We start from the raw sequence: 23,905 nt of genomic DNA, 5'->3' as shown, positions 1-23,905 counted from the left end.
CCGTTCTGAACGGGATTTCCTTGAGGGCTTCCCCCGTCGCCATGGCGACGAACGGAATGACGTCACAGGGAATCCCGATCTACCCCATAGCGTAGCCTGGCGCCGATTGGCCAGGCTGCGCAAGGGGTATGAGGGGGGGGCATGTATCGCGGCGGGTAGCGGCGCGGCGGCGATCGCAACAAACACGCAGCTAGCAAAGTGCTAGCTGCGTGTTTGAAAAAAAATGATGCAAATCGGCCCAGCAGGGCCTGAGCGGCACCCTCCGGCTGCTTACCCCGTGTCCAGCACGGGGTTACCGCTAAGGAGGTTAAAGAGACTCTGTAACATTAAAAAGATCCCCTGGGGGGTACTCACCTCGGGTGGGGGAAGCCTCCGGATCCTAATGAGGCTTCCCACGCCGTCCTCTGTCCCACGGGGGTCTCGCCGCAGCCCTCCGAACAGCCGGCGACTGTGCCGACTGTCAGTTCAATATTTACCTTTGCTGGCTCCAGCGGGGGCGCTGTGGCGGCTTTCCGTTCCGAACTACACGGAAATACCCGATCTCATTCGGGTCCGCTCTACTGCGCAGGCGCAGGAAACCTGCGCCTGCGCAGTAGAGCAGACCCGACGGCGATCGGGTATTTCCGTGTAGTTCGGAGCCGACAGCCATCAGAGCGCCGGCGCAGGAGCCAGGAAGGTAAATATTGACGTCACCACTGCCCGGACTCCACGGAGGGCTGCAGCGAGACCCCTGACGGATGGAGGACGGCGTGGGAAGCCTCATTAGGATCCGGAGGCTTCCCCCACCCGAGGTGAGTACCCCCCAGGGGATCTTTTCATGTTACAGTTCCTCTTTAAGGACAAAAGTACTTTTGCCAAGGCTGAAAAGAGGCACAGTGTGAGCTTACTGCCAGATGTGGAAGTTCTGAGCTGGCTGCAGATTGAAATGCAAGATAATTTAAATAGCAAAACTACTTATGGCATTTTTTTTATTTTTAACAAAAGTGGAATTTCCCTTCACTCCCATTCTTGAGCACCTAACCACAGTTTCCTTTTAAGTGACTGAGGGAAAAAAATTGTACTTAGGGCTTGTTCACTCTTTGAGCATTTCAATTTTTTATTTTTTAAACACTGGCGATTTAAAAAAAAAAATACAAAAATAAAAATCTCCTTTTTTAAAGTGCTAGTGAGTGTTCTCACATGAGCGATGAGCTTTCTTTCCAATCGCAAACATACTACCTGTACCATTTTCTGAGCGTTTGCTCTTTAATGCAGAGTATAGGGAAATTGCAAAGCGATTGAAAAAGCGATTTGAATGGCGATTTCCCGAGCGCATTCAAGCAAGCCCTCAAAACCCACCTCTTTATGATGGCCTACCCACCTCCTACCACACAGTAACTCTCTAAGGAATATTTAACAGCCCCCCCTAGTGTTTCCACCCCTCCCTTTAGATTGTAAGCCTCTGGCAGGGTCCTCCACTCCCTAGTGTAATCTACAGGATCATGTGCTCCTGTCCTATGACAGCCTGTACTTGTATTACTGGGCCTACCTAACCAGCCCATATTGCATGATCATGTATTTTGTACAATTTGTATGTATAACTTTGTTCTATGTGTAACCCTATGTATGTCATCCTTGTATCATTGTATATATATATATTGTCCAGCGCTGCGTAATATGTTGGCGCTTTATAAATACAATAAATAATAATAATGAATAAATACATTGTATTCATTTCCGGATACAAGAGTTAACTTCCTGACTGTCGTCAGGAAGTGTAAAAAAAATTAATTGCTCAGCAAAAGCGCTTATAAAATCGTTTTTCAAAGAGCAAGGAAAAGGGCTTTAAAAAACGCTCGGTAAATTGCTCAGCACTTGCGATAGCGCTGCCAATTTATAATGTGAACAAATCCTATAAGTACAGAATAAAAAAACTACATGGGCAGAGGACACCTGCTTTCCAAATAAGTGCTCTAAATTCTCAGTAGTTCTAGAGATTTGAGATGTTGAGGTGATTTCACAGACACACTGCTATTTTGTTTACTACTAGTAGACCCAAGCCAGTTTTTTTAAAAACTGGCTCTAGGTGTATTTTTTTTTTTCCCTTCCGCGCACACCCACCGTGCGCCCGCCTCGCTCCCTGGTCCCGTCCAGCTGTCCATGTCCGTTACTGCGCACATGTGCAGTAGGCAAATAACTGGGACAAATGCTGGACGCCGCAACAAAGGTTTTATAGTATAGGATTTGGTCTCCTAAAAGACCTGAACTCAGAACGTCCTCTCTGCTCTAAAAGATATGCAACCGCATAATAACCTTTTTTAAACAAAAAAAATGTCTTTGTTCGAGCTGATATAAATCTTCAGTGTTTCTTCCTGATTCATGGCAGCAGACATATTGATAAACATCCTGTGCTTTCCAATGAGCTTCTCTGCCATGGCAGTCATGTGACACGAAGAGATCAAATTACAACTTGAGATTAGACGCAAATGAGGGGGAATTAAACAGGCTAAACTCTCTAAATACATACAGAGTGCATTGCTCTGTTTTAATTCTGCCCTGTGCAAGAGTTCAGGTCCACTTTAATTTTACTAATCAAAAGCAAAATAAAATGTCTGTCAATCGCTACAACACAGGCCTTCAGGCAATATAAACAATTAAATGCAGATATTATCTGTCTGCAAGAGACGCATTTTTCTAATCAAAATCCACCAAAATTCTTTGATAAAGCTTACTCTCGAGTTTATTACACTGTTTTTGCCAGTAAGGCCCGAGGTGTTGAGATTATAATAAAAAATGGTCTCTTTTGATATTAGCAATGTAGTTAAGGATCCGGATAGTAGGTTCATCATCCTGCAAGGTAATATTAATGGTAAAGAAATTACCTTATGTAATATTTACGCTCCACAGACATCCCAAGCTCAGTTTTTCAGAGATGCGTTTCATAAGCTTGAAAATTCTTCTTCTTCTTCTTCACATGTAATAGTTGCATGTTTGTCCTAGAAGCTGCAGATCTTTAGAACAATATAAACTTAATTCTGAAGCCTTGTAGATGATAAAAGGATGGTTCTGGGTATCGTTTTCACCAGGTGTTCCAAAGGAGTCGATATAAACTAGCTGGACTAAATATTCAATCTCATAACTACAGATATCAAGCAAAGTGCAGGGCTTCCAAGCCACTTACTGTGCCTGGTAATAACCTCCCTGCTGTACTCTTCTGAACTTGGCTATGTTTAGGCTACTTTCTCAGTGGTGCATTGTCAGTCAATATAGTTTTGTGACTTTTCTGTTGGCAACAATGCGGTGCATGCAATGCATTACTGCATACCATTGTTATCGTTTAAATCTCTATATAGGTGCATATAAACCCAATTCTTGTCAAATGTTGTTATGTTCTCAAACAAATGCAAAACTTTGCATCAATTTTTTAAATAAAATTGATTTTTTTTTAAAAAGCTATCTATTTGTAAATAAAAATGAGCCTATTTTATTTCCTAATAATGTTCTATTATCCATACTACACATACAAATTATTATATCATAAGGTGTGTTTTTTTTTTTTGGGGGGGGGGTTCCGCTTTAGTGTCACTTTAACAGTTGTAATGCCACACTTTCTATGTACTGTGTGCTTCACTGTGAGCATTGCACCTCATGCATGACATGTGTGTCACTTTTCCATTGTGTTGCTTTCCTCTCTTTACAGGGAATGCAACTCCCTGCTCTGAATATAGCTTTATGACTAGAATGTACGCTGATGGGGTGTGTGTGTGTGTGTGTGTCAGCAGCCTATGTGCATGTCCTGTTTCACAAATGTCTTCTCAAGAAGGTCATGCCTACACAATCAGACACAAGCAGATGAAATCAGATAAGGCTATAGTAAATTACCCTTAAACAAGCTATGAAAGGAGCAGGGAGTGTCAGAGGCCATAATACAGAACTCAGGGACAACAGGCTTTAAAGAAGCAGAATTGTGGAAAATTCATTACAAAATATCATCATACAGACAAGGGAATGTCACAGCATCAATTCTTTACATGTCTTTACAAGATTACTGACCTATTGCTTCTATCTGAACACTGTGTATCCATTTCCTTATTATGATGAGTACATTGCATGTGCTTCTTGATACTAATATACTTTTCCCTGTATTTATAACTTGAGATGTTCTGTTTTCTCATGCCTAGGATGCTGCTGATATCAGTGACTCTACTATCAATCTATTCAATAAATCTTCTTTTGAAATGTTCCCAGGAAACAGGTATATTATTTGTTTAACATGTATAATCTGCATGTGTAATACTTGTATTAACTAAAGTTTAAAGAATAAATATTGCATTGGTGCTCCTATATACTCCTAACATTTTAATCAGCGGTACCAGCACATTCTTCATCCTGTTTCCACTCCAGTACAATTCCATGGAGATGGTTCACAAAGCTTATCTTGTGAATTATTTCCTTGGTCCCTGTTCAATTAACTTCTCTCCTGGGTGTTCTTCCAGGAACAAATTTTTAATCTTGTCTGCAAATTATTATTTTAGCACCTAGCAATTGAAAATTTACTAAAGTTGGAAGTCCTATCATATGAAAATCTCTCATGTGAGAAATTTATTATTACCTTTTTATTTACTTGTGTATAAGCCTAATTTTTCAGCACATAAAATGTTCTGAAAACCTACCCCCTTGGCTTGTATGCCAATCAGTGGAGCAGAGCGGATGGTGGAGCAGGTTTTGTTACTGACAGAGAAGGATAAGGATTGTGCACTAGTGATCCTGCTCTTGCCAGCTGGCTTCCTGCTGTGTCTGTGCCCCCAGCCCCTGCAACATGGTGTGCAGAGTGTGCTGCTAAAGACTACCTGTGTCCCCTGGCTTGTAGAGAAGAACGTGCAAGCATCATTGTCAGCTGATAAATAATCGGATTCTTCCTGTGTGTCAGTTGCTTTCTCTCATATCTGACGCTATCTAGTGGGGTCTTTAGACACAGCTGTATCATCCTTGACACATCTGGCTATGGGGAGGGGGGCTGAGTTGTATTGAGGGTACATCTGGCTGCTGTAGAGGGGGCTATACTGGGGAGTCGGCTTATATGCGAGTCAGTCACTTTTTTCCTGGTTTCGGAGAGAAAAGTGGGTACCTCAGCTTATAAGTGGGTCGACTTTCATGCGAGTATATACAGTATTATAATTTATTTGGTATTTACTGCATATAGCGCCATCATCTTCCTAAGTGCTTTGCAGAGTGTATGTATGTAATATATATATATATATATATTTCACATTCAAGGAGAAAAGTGACTTAAATAGAATGCCTCGCCTATATATATTTCTCACCCTGGGCCCCTACTCAGTTTATTATTATTATTATTATTATTATTATTATTATTATTTTTTTATTCCTGTGCCTTTTTTTTTTTTTTTTTTTTTTTTTCATTTACAGCATAACCTTTCAGTGTTTCCCAAGTTAAAAATAAAAATGTATAATTTCAGTATTCAGTGGTAGGCATCTGCTTCTAGAATCGCTGCCAAAGTAGTTCAGTTTGTCAGCATAGGTTTCTCTTCCTGCATAAACTTTGTGCAGTTTGATACCATTCACATGGGAAGACACCATGTCTGCAGTGCAGAAATTCAGCTAGAGGCGATGTGCCTGGATATATGTATGTTTATTCTTATCATTGACCCCTGTGGCTAGGGTCCAATTCGGTGCACTCCCCCTTCCCCTGTATGTTTGTCAGCATGCAGACAGCTTTTGCTGGTGTATGCGCATGGTGCACATGGACACATAATGTTAGCTCCCTTGTGCGATTGGTAAGATGCACTGTCTTTCCCAGGAGAGGAAGTTAGGATGTGTGCTCCTAATCCATTGATAGGTTTGATGCAATGATTGTGTTTGCATGTCTGCACTATGCATGTTACAGGGCCAGAGTTAGGACACCTATGTTTACCTGGGTACTTCTGCGCAGTATAGGTGACTAAGCATAAGAATGCATTCTTCTGTGAACTAAAACCCTGGCTTTTAATTTAGCTGTAGGGATAACAGTTGTGCCTGGATGAGTAAATCTGTGAATGCATTTGTTTGAACATTTGCATGTGAGTGTGCGAAGGGTTAATTGATTTTTTCTGTTTCTAGCCACACCCCCTTCAGCACCTCCCTTTCCCTAATAATTTATTTAATGTCCTAACTAGAGGCGATGTGCCTGGATATATGTATGTTTATGCAGTGCAGAAATGACTTCTGACCAGCCTGCAAGATTCCAGACTGTGGGAACTGCTCCAAAGAACCCCCATGGTCCATATGCAATTTTTTCTCCTAGGTGATCATTTTTTAATTTTCTCTTTAAAATAACTTTTCAGCACTCTGCTTTTGAAAATGTATCAAAAACTAGGTAAAAAAAAAAAAAAAGCACTGTAAAAATTTGTTGTTTTTTTTTGTTTGCTGGTGGCTTAAAAGGCATTTTATTGATCAGATGTGTAAATATCACCTAGTAGAAAACTTGAGAGAAAAATGGATTGCATAAGGTCTCAAGTCTCTCTATTTTTGTGTTGCGTAAGTTTATCCTACACCCATGCAAATATTAATTCTCAAAGCAAAAAACTAGGCAATCGTAAACACAAAACAGAAAAGATATACTAATTTAACCACTGGAAAGTATTTTCCTACAAATCGGTTAACTACATTTTGAGCCATTCCTTACTTGCATTCCTTTAGCTTTTAAGCTAAATTGGATATATCGTATTCCTTTCCGCTACAGTACGGTTACATGAAATTATATATTTGAAATATGAACTTAAATAATCCAGATGTGGTACACTGAAAACAACTCTTTCCTGTTGAAACCACATAGAATGAATTAAAAATTTTGAATTGATATAATTGTACAAAACCAGGCTTTGTCTTGGAGAGGATATTTTGTTTGTGGTTTGTGTAGATGGCTGCTAATTTAATAACCTACTAGAGACTAAGTGAAGTTTCTTTTATGTAACCAGGATGCATGGTATATGAGAAGCTGGGAGAGCAAGTATTTGGTGCTCCAGGGAGGATATTGGTGTTTGGGTCAACGTCTCTTCAGAATATTGGTGGTAAGTACATGTTTAACCACTTCACCACTGAGGGGTTTTACCCCTTGAACACCAGACCAATTTTCACCTTTCAGCGCTCTATCCATTCATTCGTCTATAACTTTATTATTACTTATCGCAATGAAATGAACTATATCTTGTTTTTTTCGCCACCAATTACGCTTTCTTTAGGTGGGACATTATGCCAAGAATTATTTTATTCTTAATGTGTTTTAATGGGAAAGTGGGAAAAAAATGTGGGGGGAAAAATATTATTTTTCAGTTTTCGGCCATTATAGTTTTTAAATAATGCATGCTAGTGTAATTAAAACCCATGAAATGTATTTGCCTATTTGTCCCGGTTATAAAACCGTTTAAATTATGTCCCTATCACAATGTTTGGCACCAATGTATTTGTATGTGTAAAATACTTTAGGGTGTAGTTTACTATTTGCCCACAAGATGTCCACAGTGAGTCTGTTTACATGCGACCTGTAAGCATCCGGAAGGACGCTTACAGGAAGCAGTAGGAGGCTGGGAGAATCACAATGATCGCGCTGTTTCTAATAGAAGCAGCGGATCATTGCGGGGGCTTAGATCAACGAACGGGAATGGATTTTCCCGTTCATTGATCGGCGGGCGGCGGCGTGCACGAGCGGCGGGTGTGAGCGGCGGGAGCGCGGACAGCGGCGGGAGCACGGAAGGTACGGATTTCTCAGTCCCTGGGGGTTAAAGGATGGAAAAAGGGACGGAGAAATTCGTACCGCCGGGGGTAAAGTAGTTAATTTATTTTATTATACCAATATACATAATACTGTACTATAGTTTTATTTTTATTTTAAAGCAGGTGATGGACTCTTACACATATAAATAAATTCAGTATGTTTTAATTAGAACTTCTTCAAGTTTTCTGATCCTGAGTTTTTCATGCCATTCCCATAGAAAGGGGTAAAAGAACTGTAGCTGCTGTATTCCATTACAGTTCTGGTTCAGACCTGGTTAGCGTACTGGTTATGGCTGTTGCCTTTGATGTAGGGTCATAAATTCTTTGACCTGGGTTTGAATCCCGCCTCAAGCCAGTACATAAAATAGTAAGGAGTCTTTTGAGCAAGGCTCCTTAATAATCTTTCTTGCTCACATCAAGCTAAATTACAAATGCCTTCTGTTTTTAAGAATGAAGATCTATATTTAGCTAGCTCATCATGTAAAAAGAGGCCTTATAATGAATTAAATAATGATCATGGATATTTAAGTTCACTCCTAGGAAGGGACTTTGCTGGTCATACAACAGAGGGTCACACTGTAGTCACTTCCTGTCTGAGTCAGGACTAAGTCAGCCACTTACATACCTAATATTTAACTTGTTCAGGCAGAGAAAGACAAAAAAGGAACACAGCATAGTTATTTGTGTACTAGGCACTGTACATACCAATTTCTATCTCATCATTTCACATGTCACTTCAGGTATCCTTTAAAACATTGCTTTGCCCTTAAGCTGAAGTATTGTCGTGTATCCATAATCACTAAAAATTAAGCACTATTTTTTTTATCTTTTTTTACAGCGATGCTCAGCTACCTATTTATAGTTAAAAATGAACTGCCCAATGTCCTAAAGTACATGCTGGGAATGGAAGAAAATGTTACGTAAGTTTATATATTTTGTGTGGTGTAGTAGCATGTGTAAAATTAAAGCCTATTTTTTGACTTGAGCTGTTCTTTTGGTGAGAGATGTTTTAATATATACTGACCTCAGATGAGAGATAAATCTATAAGCAAATCTCAGCTAGTCAAACTGGTGGGGCACACAATTGTTAGTATGCCAAGTTTTTTTTTTTTTTTTTTTTTTTTTTTAATAAAAATATTAGTGTAAGGATCTGCACATGCAGGTTCCTATCAAAACCATGCAAGAGCAAGGAATAACATAAATGAAAATACTGAGGTCTGCACAGATTGGATTTGAAGATGAAAAAGTGTTTTATTTACAAGGTGCAATTTATACACACACACACACACACACACACACACACACACACACACACACACACACACACACACACACACACACACACACACACACACACACACACACACACACACACACACACACACACACACACACACACACACACACACACACACGTACACACACACACACGTACACACACACACACACACACGTACACACGCAGGACAAAATTGCACAGATCACGATATCTACAATAGCAACATACAAGACATGGATATGTACAAACTGACAATTGTACAGTAGCAATGATACATACAACCATATGTACAATAGCAACACACTGGACATGGAACATACAAACTGACAATCCTACAACAGCAAAGGTATGTATACAGATAACAGCAATCTCAGTACACGTTAGGATAGTCAAACAAGCCAATATCAATAACCAGGAGATCAAGATCAACAAAGGGAGCAACAAGAGTAGTCAGACAGGCATGGATCGAAACCAGGAGATCAGTATAAGTTCAAGAGGCAAGGCAAGGAGCTAGGAACAAGATGTGCCCAGAGCACAGGCCTAACCGCACAGAATGACCTAGCAACCTCTTTCTGCTAGCCACAGTCTTAAATAGAGCAATCTGGTCATGTGACTCCTCCAAGTGTTCACAATCCAAAAATAGAGACCCCTACTGGTGGACAGCGGAAGTTCATGCCAAGTCTAAAATTCACCACCAGCAGGATTCCCACAGCATGACCATTAGCAAAGTGTTATGACCACTGACCATATTTAATGTTTTTGCTGATCATGGAAATTTTTTTTTTTTTTCTTCTACAGGTCGTGGTATCTAGATGGACGTTTTCTTGTAGTGGTTGTAACTATTCTTATCATACTTCCATTATGTCTTCTTAAAAACCTAGGTATAGCACATTATGATGACTGGTTGTGAAAATTACGTATACACTAGTTCAATGTCCTTTTGTACAGATTACATTAGTAGCTGCCTTTTGGCGCCTAATAGCATGCAATATTTCATACATCCAGCGTCATTTAATTTCTCCATTGTTCACTATAAATCAATGTGTTAATGTCTGTCCCCATATTTACTAACAAACAATGGCAAGGATGGGCATACTAATATCAGACTCCACGGGAATGCTTGAACTTTATTTATATGGTTTACAGGTGGTTAATTTAGAAATATTTTTGTATTTAAAATATCCTACAAAGAAATATTTTTGCAAGTAGTAAGAAAATGTATGTAGTAGTTATTACTAATTTCAATATTTAATCACTGTGGCAAAAGTTGGTGAAAAGTTAAAGGAACACTATCAATACCCAAGTATTCTAAAATGACAATGTACAAATAATGTCTAAGTAGCTGTGTAAACATTGTCCTACTTTTCATGTTAAATATCCGAGGCAAAAGCTTTAATTCATTGTGTGTAGGATTTAGCTTTATTGTAACAAATTATTCGCAAAATGGGGGTCTGCTTCAATGCACAGCCAGTGTTTTCTTTTGCATATCCGACTACAGAGTAATTTTTCTCTGAAAGCAAAAATGAATTCCCCCTACCCTCATGGTTCACTCTGCCATCAGATTTTACCAGACTTGCCTTCAGTTAATAGTGAATTTGATACAGTAAACAAGAGATAAGCAAGTGAAATGTATACATCATTATTTATCAACACTTTAGGAACTCTCTCAAGCCCAGGTTAAAAAAAGTTAAGCGATAGTGTTCCTTTAATAAAATAGCAGTTGTGATTTGCAGTTATATGTACATGCTCACAGCAAAGTTATCAGCAAGAAGAGCATTTTGCAGAATTGCTTATCACTGATGCTCCCTGAGCTATGTCTAAAGTCTCCCATACACTGGCAGATTTTGATTTATTTATCTATTTATTTTTTTCCCAAGACCAGATACATAATTGATATCTTACTGATTATTTTTTTTTTTTTTATCTTAATAGCAACATGACTTTCACCATCACTAGCTTTGTACTCCTCAATGCAGCAGAAAGATATACCAATATATATTACACACTGTTCCTGCCCACGCTACACAGCCAAACTACCTTGCCACTAATTTTCACCAATTTTCAACCAATATATTTTTCTAAAATTTAGAAGCCATAGTGGTTTTTTTTTTTGTTTTTTTGTTTTTGTTTTTTTCTTCCTAGGTTCTTTAATTGAATAGTTAAATGAACCAAACTTGTAAATTAAAATATCTGAATCTTGTTGTGAAGGCCTTTAAAAAAAAAAAAAAAAAAAAAAAAAAAACCAGGCCCTGTATTCAGGAAGCATTTACTTGAAGCACCATCTGGTGGTATAAAATGTTAATGCAATAGCATAGCAGAACTGTAGCTCAATTTGTTTAAAGTACAGCTAGTTTTATTTTGTAATGGCTGGTGTACATCAATTGATTTTATAGCCATTTCTTATTTTCATAAAACTTGATTTATATTTAATATGTATTCATCTTTTGCAATCCATACAGGTTATCTTGGCTATACCAGTGGTTTCTCTTTGACCTGTATGGTGTTTTTTCTTATTGTGGTAAGTTTTAGAAATTGTTAACTGTGTCGTTTTTAAGCCCCGTCTACACGAAGCGAGGTTTCCACGATGTGCCTTATCAATCGAGCCGCTGATGCGGCTCGATTGATAAGATCCGACAGGTCGGATCTTGTCACCGCCGATTCCCTGCTTGTTCCCCACGAGGGGACAATGGCAGGGAATGGAACGGAAGATAAGCGTGGACGAGCGGGGGATCGAATTCGACGCGCGGGGATGCGGAAGAGTCAATCCGGCGGCTAATCGAGCCGCCGGATCACCTCATGTAGACAAGGCTTTAAGCTGAGTTTATAGCCTTTTGCTGCATGTTGTATTCTGAGTTGGCAGTCTTGTCAAAACTATAGAGAAAGCACCTGTAATGCAACAGTGCTGTAATCTAAATTCAAACACTAGTTCATCAGAGTAGAACAAATGTGAAGCTTTATCTGTACAGATATGTGACATGAGATACACAGGGGTATTAATAGTACTAGTAACTTGTCTGTCTAATGCTGGGCATACATAGCTCGATTCTCCCGCTTGGTCGTTTTGCCGCTCGATTCCGCAGTCAATTCTCATCTTCCATTCATTTTTTCTTATCCTTCTCTATTCACTTGAATCGAGCGGCAAAATGACTGGGCGGGAGATCGGACATGTCGGAAATTATCCATCGAGCCATCTTAATGGCTAAAAATCGAGCCGTGTATTCCCAGCATAAGGTGTGTGTGTGTGTGTGTGTGTGTGTTTTCTATACAAATGAGGCATTCAAACAGCTGCTCGATTCAGTTTGACTCTCCTGAGAACTGAAGTAAGCAGGAGGCAAACCCTTTTATCTGGCTGAGAAAACAATCCTTGATAATTGGAGAGCTGTACTAGGCTCAACACAAATTATTCCAATTTGGTAGGAATTAAACAAATCAGGTTTTACTCACAGTGACATGGCTGCTATTCACAGTCAAAATGTAACCCCTTACTATGTGAATACTAATCTGAGACACCAGAACAGTTGTCTATATAGTTTTACTACTACTTATTTTTAGTATTATATTGGATTTATATAGTGCCACCATATTACTCAGTGCATATTACATATACTGTATAATCTGAGATTATTTTCAGTTCTGGATTACTTTAACCACTTCCCGACCGCCTAACGCACAGAGGCGGCCGGGAAGTGGACCCCGCAAGGACCAGCTCATGCCCAAAGGCGGCGGTCCTTGTAGGGGCATGGGCGGAGCGATCGCGTCATCCGTGACGCGATCCTCCGCCGGCGCCTGTCACCGCTCGCCCGCCGCAACATCCCGCCGGCTATACGGAAGCGCCGGCGGGATGTTAACCCCGCGATCGCCGCATACAAAGTGTATAATACACTTTGTAATGTTTACAAAGTGTATTATACAGGCTGCCTCCTGCCCTGGTGGTCCCAGTGTCCAAAGGGACCACCAGGGCAGGCTGCAGCCACCCTAGTCTGCACCAAGCACACTGATTTCCCCCCCCCTGCCCCAGATCGCCCACAGCACCCCTCAGACCCTCCCCCTGCCCATCCCCCAGACCCCTGTTTGCACCCAATCACCCCCCTAATCACCCATCAATCACTCCCTGTCACTATCTGTAAACGCTATTTTTTTTTATCTCCCCCCCCCCCCCCTGCCCCCTCCTGATCACCCCCCCCACCCCTCAGATTCTCCCCAGACCCTCCCCAGACCCCGCCCCCTGTGTACTGTATGCATCTATCCCCCCTGATCACCTGTCAATCACCCATCAATCACCCCCTGTCACTGCCACCCATCAATCAGCCCCTAACCTGCCCCTTGCGGGCAATCTGATCACCCACCCACACCAATAGATCGCCCGCAGATCCGACATCAGATCACCACCAAAACGCAGTGTTTACATCTATTCTCTCCTCTAAACACCCACTAATTACCCATCAATTACCCATCAATCACCCCCTATCACCACCTGTCACTGTTACCCATCAGATCAGACCCTGATCTGCCCCTTGCGGGCACCCAATCACCCGCCTACACGCTCAGATTGCCCTCAGACCCCCCCTTATCAATTCGCCAGTGCAATATTTACATCTCTTCTTCCCTGTAATAACCCACTGATCACCTGTCAATCACCTGTCAATCACCCATCAATCACCCCCTGTCACTGCCACCCATCAATCACCCCCTGTCACTGCCACCCATCAATCAGCCCCTAACCTGCCCCTTGCGGGCAATCTGATCACCCACCCACACCAATAGATCGCCCGCAGATCCGACATCAGATCACCACCCAAACGCAGTGTTTACATCTATTCTCTCCTCTAAACACCCACTAATTACCCATCAATCACCCATCAATCACCCCCTATCACCACCTGTCACTGTTACCCATCAGATCAGACCCTAATCTGCCCCTTGCGGGCACCCAATCACCCGCCTACACGCTCAGATTGCCCTCAGACCCCCCCTTATCAATTCACCAGTGCATTAGTTACATCTGTTCTTCCCTGTAATAACCCACTGATCACCTGTCAATCACCCATCAATCACCCCCTGTCACTGCCACCCATCAAATCACCCCCTGTCACTGCCACCCATCAAACCACCCCCTGGCACTGCCACCCATCAATCACCCCCTGTCACTGCCACTCATCAATCAGCCCCTAACCTGCCCCTTGCGGGCAATCTGATCACCCACCCACACCAATAGATCGCCCGCAGATCCCCTCCCAAGGGCAGTGTTTATATCTGTTCTCTACCCTAAACACCCACTAATTACCCATCAATCACCCCCTGTCACTGCTACCTATCAGATTAGACCCCTATCTGCCCCTAGGGCACTCAATCACCCGCCCACACCCTCAGAATGCCCTCAGGCCCCAGCCCTGATCACCTCGCCAGTGCATTGCTTGCATCTATTCCCCCCTCTAATCACACCTTGAGACACCCATCAATCACCTCCTGTCACCCCCTAGCACACCTACCCATCAGATCAGGCCCTAATTTGCCCCGTGTGGGCTCCTGATCACTCGGCCAAACCCTCAGATCCCCCTCAGACCCCCTTCCGATCACCTCCCCAGTGCATTGATTGCATCTATTTTCCCCTCTAACCACCCCCTGAGACACCCATCAATCACCTCCTGTCACCCCCCCTAGCACTCCTATCCATCAGATCAGGCCCAATACAACATGTCATCTAAAAGGCCACCCTGCATATGACCGGTTCCACAAAATTCGCCCCCTCATAGACCACCTGTCATCAAAATTTGCAGATGCTTATACCCCTGAACAGTCATTTTGAGACATTTGGTTTCCAGACTACTCACGGTTTTGGGCCCGTAAAATGCCAGGGCGGTATAGGAACCCCAGAAACTGACCCCATTTTAGAAAAAAGACACCCCAATGTATTCTGTTAGGTGTATGACGAGTTCATAGAAGATTTTATTTTTTGTCAAAAGTTAGCGGAAATTGAATATTTTTTTTCTTTTTAAAAAATTGTGTTATTTTTCACTAACTTGTGACAAAAAATAAAATCTTCTATGAACTCGCCATACACCTAACGGAATACCTTGGGGTGTCTTCTTTCTAAAATGGGGTCACTTGTGGGGTTCCTATACTGCCCTGGCATTTTAGGGGCCCTAAACCGTGAGGAGTAGTCTAGAAAACAAATGCTTCAAAATGACCTGTGATTAGGACTTTGGGCCCCTTAGCGCAGTTAGGGTGCAAAAAAGTGCCACACATGTGGTATCGCCGTACTCGGGAGAAGTAGTACAATGTGTTTTGGGGTGTATTTTTACACATACCCATGCTGGGTGGGAGAAATAACTCTGTAAATGGACAATTGTGTGTAAAAAAAATAATCAAAAGATTGTCATTTACAGAGGTATTTCTCCCACCCAGCATGGGTATGTGTAAAAATACACCCCAAAACACATTGTACTACTTCTCCCGAGTACGGCGATACCACATGTGTGGCACTTTTTTGCACCCTAACTGCGCTAAGGGGCCCAAAGTCCAATGAGTACCTTTAGGATTTCACAGGTCATTTTGAGAAATTTCGTTTCAAGACTACTCCTCACGGTTTAGGGCCCCTAAAATGCCAGGACAGTATAGGAACCCCACAAATGACTCCATTTTAGAAAGAAGACACCCCAAGATATTCTGTTAGTAGTACGGTGAGTTCATAGAAGATTTTATTTTTTGTCACAAGTTAGCGGAAATTGATTTTTATTGGCTTTTTTCACAAAGTGTCATTTTCCGCTAACTTGTGACAAAAAATAAAATCTTCTATGAACTCACCGTACTACTAACGGAATACCTTGGGGTGTCTTCTTTCTAAAATGGGGTCATTTGTGGGGTTCCTATACTGTCCTGGCATTTTAGGGGCCCTAAACCGTGAGGAGTAGTCTTGAAACGAAATTTCTCAAAATGACCTGTGAAATCCTAAAGGTACTCATTGGACTTTGGGCCCCTTAGCGCAGTTAGGGTGCAAAAAAGTGCCACACATGTGGTATTGCCGTACTCAGGAGAAGTAGTATAATGTGTTTTGGGGTGTATTTTTACACATACCCATGCTGAGTGGGAGAAAGATCTCTGTAAATGGACAATTGTGTGTAAAAAAAAAAAATTACAAAATTGTCATTTACAGAGATATTTCTCCCACCCAGCATGGGTATGTGTAAAAATACACCCCAAAACACATTATACTACTTCTCCTGAGTACGGCAATACCACATGTGTGGCACTTTTTTTTGCAGCCTAACTGCGCTAAGGGGCCCAAAGTCCAATGAGCACCTTTAGGCTTTACATGGGTGCTTACAAATTAGCACCCCCCAAAATGCGAGGACAGTAAACACACCCCACAAATGACCCCATTTTGGAAAGTAGACACTTCAAGGTATTCAGAGAGGGGCATGGTGAGTCCGTGGCAGATTTCATTATTTTTTTTGTCGCAAGTTAGAAGAAATGGAAACTTTTTTTTTTTTTTTTTTTCTGTCACAAACTGTCATTTTCCGCTTACTTGTGACAAAAAGTAATATCTTCTATGAACTCACTATGCCTCTCAGTGAATACTTTGGGATGTCTTCTTTCCAAAATGGGGTCATTTGGGGGGTATTTATACTATCCTGGAACTCTAGCCCCTCATGAAACATGACAGGTGGGCAGAAAAGTCATAGATGCTTAAAAATGGGAAAATTTACTTTTTGCACCATAGTTTGTAAACGCTATAACTTTTACCCAAACCAATAAATATACACTGAATGGGGTTTTTTTTATCAAAAACATGTTTGTCCACATTTTTCGCGCTGCATGTATACAGAAATTTTACTTTATTTGAAAAATGTCAGCACAGAAGGTTAAAAAAATCATTTTTTTGCCAAAATTCATGTCTTTTTTGATGAATATAATAAAAAGTAAAAATCGCAGGAGCAATCAAATAGCACCAAAAGAAAGCTTTATTAGTGACAAGAAAAGGAGCCAAAATTCATTTAGGTGGTAGGTTGTATGAGCGAGCAATAAACTGTGAAAGCTGCAGTGGTCTGAATGGAAAAAAAGTGGCCGGTCCTTAAAGAGAATCTGTATTGTTAAAAATCGCACAAAAGTAAACATACCAGTGCGTTAGGGGACATCTCCTATTACCCTCTGACACAATTTCGCCGCTCCTCGCCGCATTAAAAGTGGTTAAAAACAGTTTTAAAAAGTTTGTTTATAAACAAACAAAATGGCAACCAAAACAGGAAGTAGGTTGATGTACAGCATGTCCACACATAGAAAATACATCCATACACAAGCAGGCTGTATACACCCTTCCTTTTTAATCTCAAGAGATCATTTGTGTGCTTCTTTCCCTCTGCAGCTATCTTCCACTGAAGTGTCAGGCTGTTTCTTCCTGCAGAGTGCAGACAGCTGTGCCTGTATGTAATTCTTCAGTATGTGAAAGCCCAGCCAGCTCAGAGGACGATTTATCCAGCTTGTAAAAGATAATAGAGCAGAGAGAAGCTGCACTAATCTAAATAATACACAGGCAGTGTGCAGAGAGGTACCTGGAGGAGGGAGATGCATCACAGAACCACAACACTGAAGAACTTGGCAGCCTTCCAGACACAGCCTGACAAGTCTGACAAGAGAGAGATAAGTTGATTTATTACAGAGATGGTGATAGTAGAACGTGCTGCAGTAAGCCAGAACACATTAGAATAGCTTTTGGAACTTGTAGGATGATAAAAAAACAGGATGCAATTTTTGTTACGGAGTCTCTTTAAGGGGGGTAAAGCCCTAGGTCCTCAAGTGGTTAAATACTGGTGATTTAGTTATTAAGCTGTACATTACACTATCTAATTTTAAAGATGTATGACCCCATTTGTCATATTTTGTTGTAGGTAATCTACAATAAATTCAAGATTCCTTGTCCACTTGGAATTGTGAATGGAACTTCAGATAGTGAATACAATGCAACAACTGAGGAAATGTGTACAGCAAAATATGTGACTTTTAATTCAAAGGTATTTTTTTTATGTTCTATATTTTTTTTTTCTTTTTACTCCTTCTATTTGTAATAGCCAAACTAAATTAATGTGTTTTATTAGTGTGTAACTGTGTCATATAGGAATTGTATGACGGGAACAATATAAGGCCTGGTGCTCACCATGCCTTTTCCTGTTAGATCAATGGGTCGAATCATTAATTTCTGACAGGTTTGATCAGGATTCTGATAATTTTTCCAGTCACTTTTGTACAAAATCGACTGGAAACCTGTTTGGATCCAGTTAGGACTTACAGTATCGACTGATCTAATAGAAAGTTGCATGGTATGTACAATGTGTGTAAATTCAGATGCATAACCACTAATTTGCATACTGTATGTCTCAACATGGCTCACTATAATCTCCTGCCTCTCAGCTTTTTGAAATGAAACCACTCCCCCCATTCTTTCCTTGCCCCCCCCCCAATGTACTTTAAACAAATGAATGCAATAGTTTAGAGCTTCCATGCTTCGTAAGTGTAAACAATGCAGACCTGTCTGTTAGATCTAAAAGAGGTAAGCTGGGGCAACTGAGGGGCAAAAAGGGGTAAGCCCACATGAGGTTTATTAATCCAAACCCCTTAACTTCTGACAATGTGTCTTTTCCTCTTTGGTTTCTGTAGCGCATGTCAAAAATACTCCAATATGCGTTGCCATTATGTGTGTTTATGCAACCAGAAGTAATTGTATGAACTGCCCTGGAATCTGCAAATTTCACACATCCCCTATGTGTGCAGAACTGCCTAGCAACAAGCAAGCTGAGTTTTGCCAAGATCAAGCAAGTTGGCAAGCAGTGATGCCTGTTACAGTATATGACATGTGAAAAACACTGTGGCTAGAGAAGCCATGCCTTGGGGAATGATGTGAACACAGGGGATGGAAGAGTCTCAGGAGGACCCTGCAAACTCTCTGGATTGTTTATTATTTGACCACATCCCTTAGCACCTGCTCTCCTGCTTTTAAAGTCTCTGCAGGTGGAACACTTGTTTGGTAGTAGATCTCTGACCGTAGCATTCTGCCAGACAAAGACGGGTGATGGACGTCCTCAACAGCAAGATAAAAATGCAAATGTATTTTGCATGGTAAAGTTATTGGTCTGTATTAAGAGGACTGGTAATAAGCTGCATCTTAGACTAAGGGTACATACACACATCAGACTAAAATGAAAGATCACAGACCAATCTTACCACCCTTCCTGTAGTATAAGAGCCATACTCTACACAGTCTTTTCTATGGAGCTGAACTCCACACCAGGAAAAAAATCTCTGCAGGCTGCTGCACACACAGATGCTGTACAGACACAAAAGATCAGTATCTGCAAAAGATCTGTTCCTGCCAAAAATCCATTCCTGCAAATTGCAATGATAGTCTATGAGATCTGCAGATCATCATACACACATGATTTAACTGACATTCATCTGCAGATCAGATCCACCAGGATGGATTTTCAGATCTGCAGATCTGCAGATGAATGTCAGTTAAATCATGTGTGTATGATGATCTGCAGATCTCATAGACTATCATTGCAATTTGCAGGAATGGATTTTTGGCAGGAACAGATCTTTTGCAGATACTGATCTTTTGTGTCTGTACAGCATCTGTGTGTGCAGCAGCCTGCAGAGATTTTTTCCTGATGTGGAGTTCAGCTCCATAGAAAAGACTGAGTAGAGTATGGCTCTTATACTACATGAAGGGTGGTAAGATTGGTCTGTGATCTTTCATTTTCCAAAGACTATGGTCTGATGTCTGTATGTGGCCTTAGATGACCATTCTCCACTCTCAGCAACCTTATTGGCTCAGCTGCATGAATGGGAGACCTTGTGTATCTTTGAACTCTGACACGGCACAGATGATTTACCAATAAATTAAGGATATTCAAGAAAGGCACAATACAGACGTGCTCCGATTGTCTGTTTTACTGTCACTAGCATGATGTGTATGTCAGACCTTGGTGCTCCCTTAGGGCCTGAGCCCACTAATGCAGTTGTGCGCAGTTGTGTCCGCTTTTCAGCATTTGCAACACATCAATGTTACAAATGCTGAAAAGCGGACACAACTGCGTACAACTGCGTTAGTGGGCTCTGGCCCTTAGTGATATGAACAGAACCTGAAGTGGCCTAAGTAGGTAGAAGAGTTGAGGCCCCTTTTACACGTACTCCCCCTTGCTGCAGCTCATTGCAGCGGCCATTAAGGTCAATGAGACGCCACACTGCCTGCAGTGTGATGATGGAAGTGCTTCAGGCACTGCAGAAGAAACACACAAGCTGTAGTTGTTACCCTGTGACTTTCAAAAGTCACGTGTTTTTTGTTTTTCTCAAATTGCACTATTGACTATGATGCATGGTATGACTTTTTGGGTGCGGTGCAAATTTTTTTTTTTTCCCCAAATCGCATTGCTACCACAGCACAAATGTAAAAGGATCCTCAGTTTTACTTCACTTTAGTACCAAAATTTGGTAATGCATGTACTGAATCTATACAAGTCCTTTTTGTAGCTAAATGTCATTATAAATTTGCTTTCATAAAGTAAATGGCGAATGAATGGAAGAAGCGCTAAAAGGTGAAAATTGCTAAAAGGGGGAAAAAACCCTTTGAAGTAAACTGGTTAAAGATGTAAATGTTTAGTATTGACCATATGACATTGGACTGCCTCCATCTTGATCATTCAGCCCTACTCCATTACACTGTATCATGTGTTGTACGTATCAAGTCAAGTGTTATAACCATTTCCATTGTCAGGTTAAAGTGCATGTGTCTTTTTAAACTGTTTTGCATTGGCAGTAATGAACAATACATAATGACTACCATTAGATTTTAATGTAATCTAATTACATGTGTCTATCTTTTTCATCTACAGACTGCTTATGCACTGCCGACACTAGCATTTGCATTTGTGTGTCACCCATCAGTCCTTCCCATATACAGCGAGCTAAGAGAGTAAGAGTAAAAATCATCTTTCCTAATTTACATCATGTCAACAAAATTCACTGCAGGAATGACAGCAATGGATCATTATTAATGCGCAGTAATAGCAGGTCATAATTCATGTAATTATGCTCAGTAAATAGTTTTGATGTGTTTTTTTTTTTTTTTTTTTTTATTAAATCTGTCACTATAAACAGTAACAGTAACAGTAAAAGTGAAAGTATACTAAGGTATTCTAAAGGCAGCAATACATGAAGACATGTTTTATTTATTTTAATTTCACCAAGTAAAAAGTTTTTAATACTTTTTCCTGATCAATCGTGTTCCCCCCCAACCTATGATGTGCTACTCAATTATCTGAAAAAAAAATCAATTCTAAATTTCCATCATGGCTGTTATGATTATTAAAAGAAAAATTGAAAGAATAGATTTATTTAGCTCAACTAAAAATTAATGTCACCTTTCTATACAATTATTTTTTCTCGAATAATCTTAAACAACCAAATCTTTATTGTATCATATATGGGTACCTTAACACTTAAAAGGGCACTACAGCGAAAAACTGTAAAATTTAAAATATGTGCAAACATATACAAATAACAAGTACATTTTTTCCAGAGTAAAATGAGCCATAAATTACTTTTCTCCTATGTTGCTGTCACTTTAGGTAGTAGAAATCTGACAGAAGTGACAGGTTTTGGACTAGTCCATCTCTTTATAGGGGATTCTCAGGGATCTAGTTATCAAAAGCACTTAGTGAATGGCAGTTGCACTGTCCAACTGCCAAAAAACTGTGTAGGGAGCAGGGAAGCTGGCTATCATCGTTGTTTAAATCCTTTTTCAAGAATATCTTTATAAAGAATAAAAGCCTTGCTGAGAATCCCCTATGAAGAGATGGACTAGTTCAAAACCTGTCACTTCTGTCAGATTTCTACTACCTACTGTAAGTGACAGCAACATAGGAGAAAAGTAATTTATGGTTTATTTTACTCTGGGAAAAAATGTACTTGTTGTTTGTATATGTTTGCACATATTTTAAATTTTACAGTTTTTCGCTGTAGTGCCCCTTTAAGTAACTATTTCACAAGGGCAGCAAAGTATTTCTCTTGTCCTGCTCTTGGCATCTTGGGTCAATAATTGTGCCCAGTGCTAATTACCCTTCCCATTACCTTGACTGTTAACTTGAAGTGAAAAAACATGTTTTGGGGCATTCCCTAAAAACACATTTGACCTGATCTGATAAACTTTCCCCTGAGTGAAATATTTTATATTTTTTCCACACACCTTAACAATATTTTTTTATTTTTAACTTAGTTTTTTTTTTTTTTTTTTCTTTTAGTACATTTTAATAGGTGCTGAAGATCTATGTTGTAGTGTAGATGAGGCAGAAAGTATTGTGAGAACATGCAGCAGAAAAGCTGAACTAAGGTGATCTGTAGTTAAGCCATTATCCTCATTTTAAAATGCTGGGCATTAATAAGTGAAAATTGAGTGCCAAAATGCTTCACAATGCTTGCACATACAGACCTATTCTGAAGCTTGTGACTGCATCGGTAATTTGTCCATTTATACCTAAGGAAATTTTCACTGTTTTGAATGCCCCAAAATACTTTAGAATGTAGACACATTTACCTTCTGACACATTTCATCTTTGTGTTGCATCATTAACATGAAAGTGGAAAAAAATCAACCCAGTGGGGATGTTTGTACTAACGTTTGGTCTGGAGTTTGGCTTTTAAAAAAACACTATACATCCCTCTAACTTCCTTTGCTATTTTAATCATCTGTATTTGCACAAGGAAAGTTAGCAATTTTTTTTTTTTTTTTACTTTTTCCCCTGTACATGATTAGGTAATGGCCTTCACTGCAATTAATCTGTAGCAAATCCTCCTCAAAGTACTGTATTCTTCCATATCCATAAAACCTGTAAATCTTAAACATGTCTAGGTTTAAACCTTTATAAATTTTTTTTTTTTTTTTTTTACAATGGTCTCCTTTTTTATTTATTTCTTTACAGCCGTTCACACAAGAAAATGCAGCTGGTCTCCTATGCATCATTCTTTGCGATGTTTGTAATGTATCTTCTGACTGCTGTGTTTGGCTATTTGACATTTTATGGTAAGTATGAAAGTGCAGCTTCAGACAATAAAATAACTGAACTACTCTTGGCATCTTGAAAAATCTTAAATTTAGTGTAGGAGCAGTTATTCTCCATAACTATCCGTCTGAAGTGGGTAGTTATGGAGAATAACTTCAGATGACGTGGACCTATGTAAAATTTTATTCAGGGAATTTAATTTTTTTTTTTTCGGGGGCGGAAGGTGGAGAGCCGAAGTACAGACATTTTGGTGTTCCTAAAAGCATTCCTTCTCTGTGCTCCTTCTCAGGCAGGAAAATGAATATTTGTAAGCAGTTTCTACTCCTGAGAGATTGAGTTCCACATCTGCAAGGAAGTGCAAATTAAATGTCAATCCTAATGCTGGGAATACACGGTACATTTGTACCGCTCGATCGAGCCATTGGATGGCTCGATAACTTCCGACATGTCCAATCACCCGTCGGATCTATTCCGCGCTCGATACCGCGGGCGGGACAATGGAAAAAGATAAGGAAGATAAAAGAATTGCCCGCGGGGACGAGCGGGAATCGATCTGGCAGCATAATCGAGCGGTACAAAGTTTGTACCGTGTATTCCTGGCATAAGATTACACAGCTTTGGGAATGCTTAGCTGGCCAGAAAGAAACAGACTAGAAATTTAATTTAAAAAAAAAAAAATATATAGTACTTGGGGTTTCCGCTGAAATAATTTTCTAGTGCTTTCTATACATAAATTGCACAAAGAATCCTACCTAATAATAGGCAAGTGTCCCTGCATCTGTCCGTGTGTCAGTGCTTTTTAGCACTGCACATGTGCAGGGAC

General features: G+C 40.3%; 1 protein-coding gene across 2 annotated transcripts in view; it reads left to right on the top strand.

Moving 5' to 3' along the window:
- The window catches only part of SLC38A1 (solute carrier family 38 member 1), an 87,083-nt gene that overhangs the window by 36,564 nt on the left and 26,614 nt on the right, over window positions 1-23,905 (top strand). For both annotated transcript variants that reach the window (XM_068276593.1, XM_068276592.1), the window contains exons 5-12: window positions 4,161-4,234; window positions 6,957-7,049; window positions 8,591-8,672; window positions 9,830-9,912; window positions 11,491-11,549; window positions 17,917-18,039; window positions 20,917-20,996; window positions 23,002-23,102. In XM_068276593.1, the coding sequence (XP_068132694.1) occupies window positions 4,161-4,234; window positions 6,957-7,049; window positions 8,591-8,672; window positions 9,830-9,912; window positions 11,491-11,549; window positions 17,917-18,039; window positions 20,917-20,996; window positions 23,002-23,102 (695 nt within the window). The remainder of the gene's footprint in view (window positions 1-4,160; window positions 4,235-6,956; window positions 7,050-8,590; window positions 8,673-9,829; window positions 9,913-11,490; window positions 11,550-17,916; window positions 18,040-20,916; window positions 20,997-23,001; window positions 23,103-23,905) is intronic.

This window comes from Hyperolius riggenbachi, chromosome 3 (genome assembly GCF_040937935.1).
Source record: "Hyperolius riggenbachi isolate aHypRig1 chromosome 3, aHypRig1.pri, whole genome shotgun sequence".
Lineage (NCBI taxonomy): Eukaryota > Metazoa > Chordata > Amphibia > Anura > Hyperoliidae > Hyperolius > Hyperolius riggenbachi.
The sequence above is the reverse complement of the archived record's forward strand: the minus strand, read 5'-3'. Positions and strand labels throughout refer to the sequence as shown.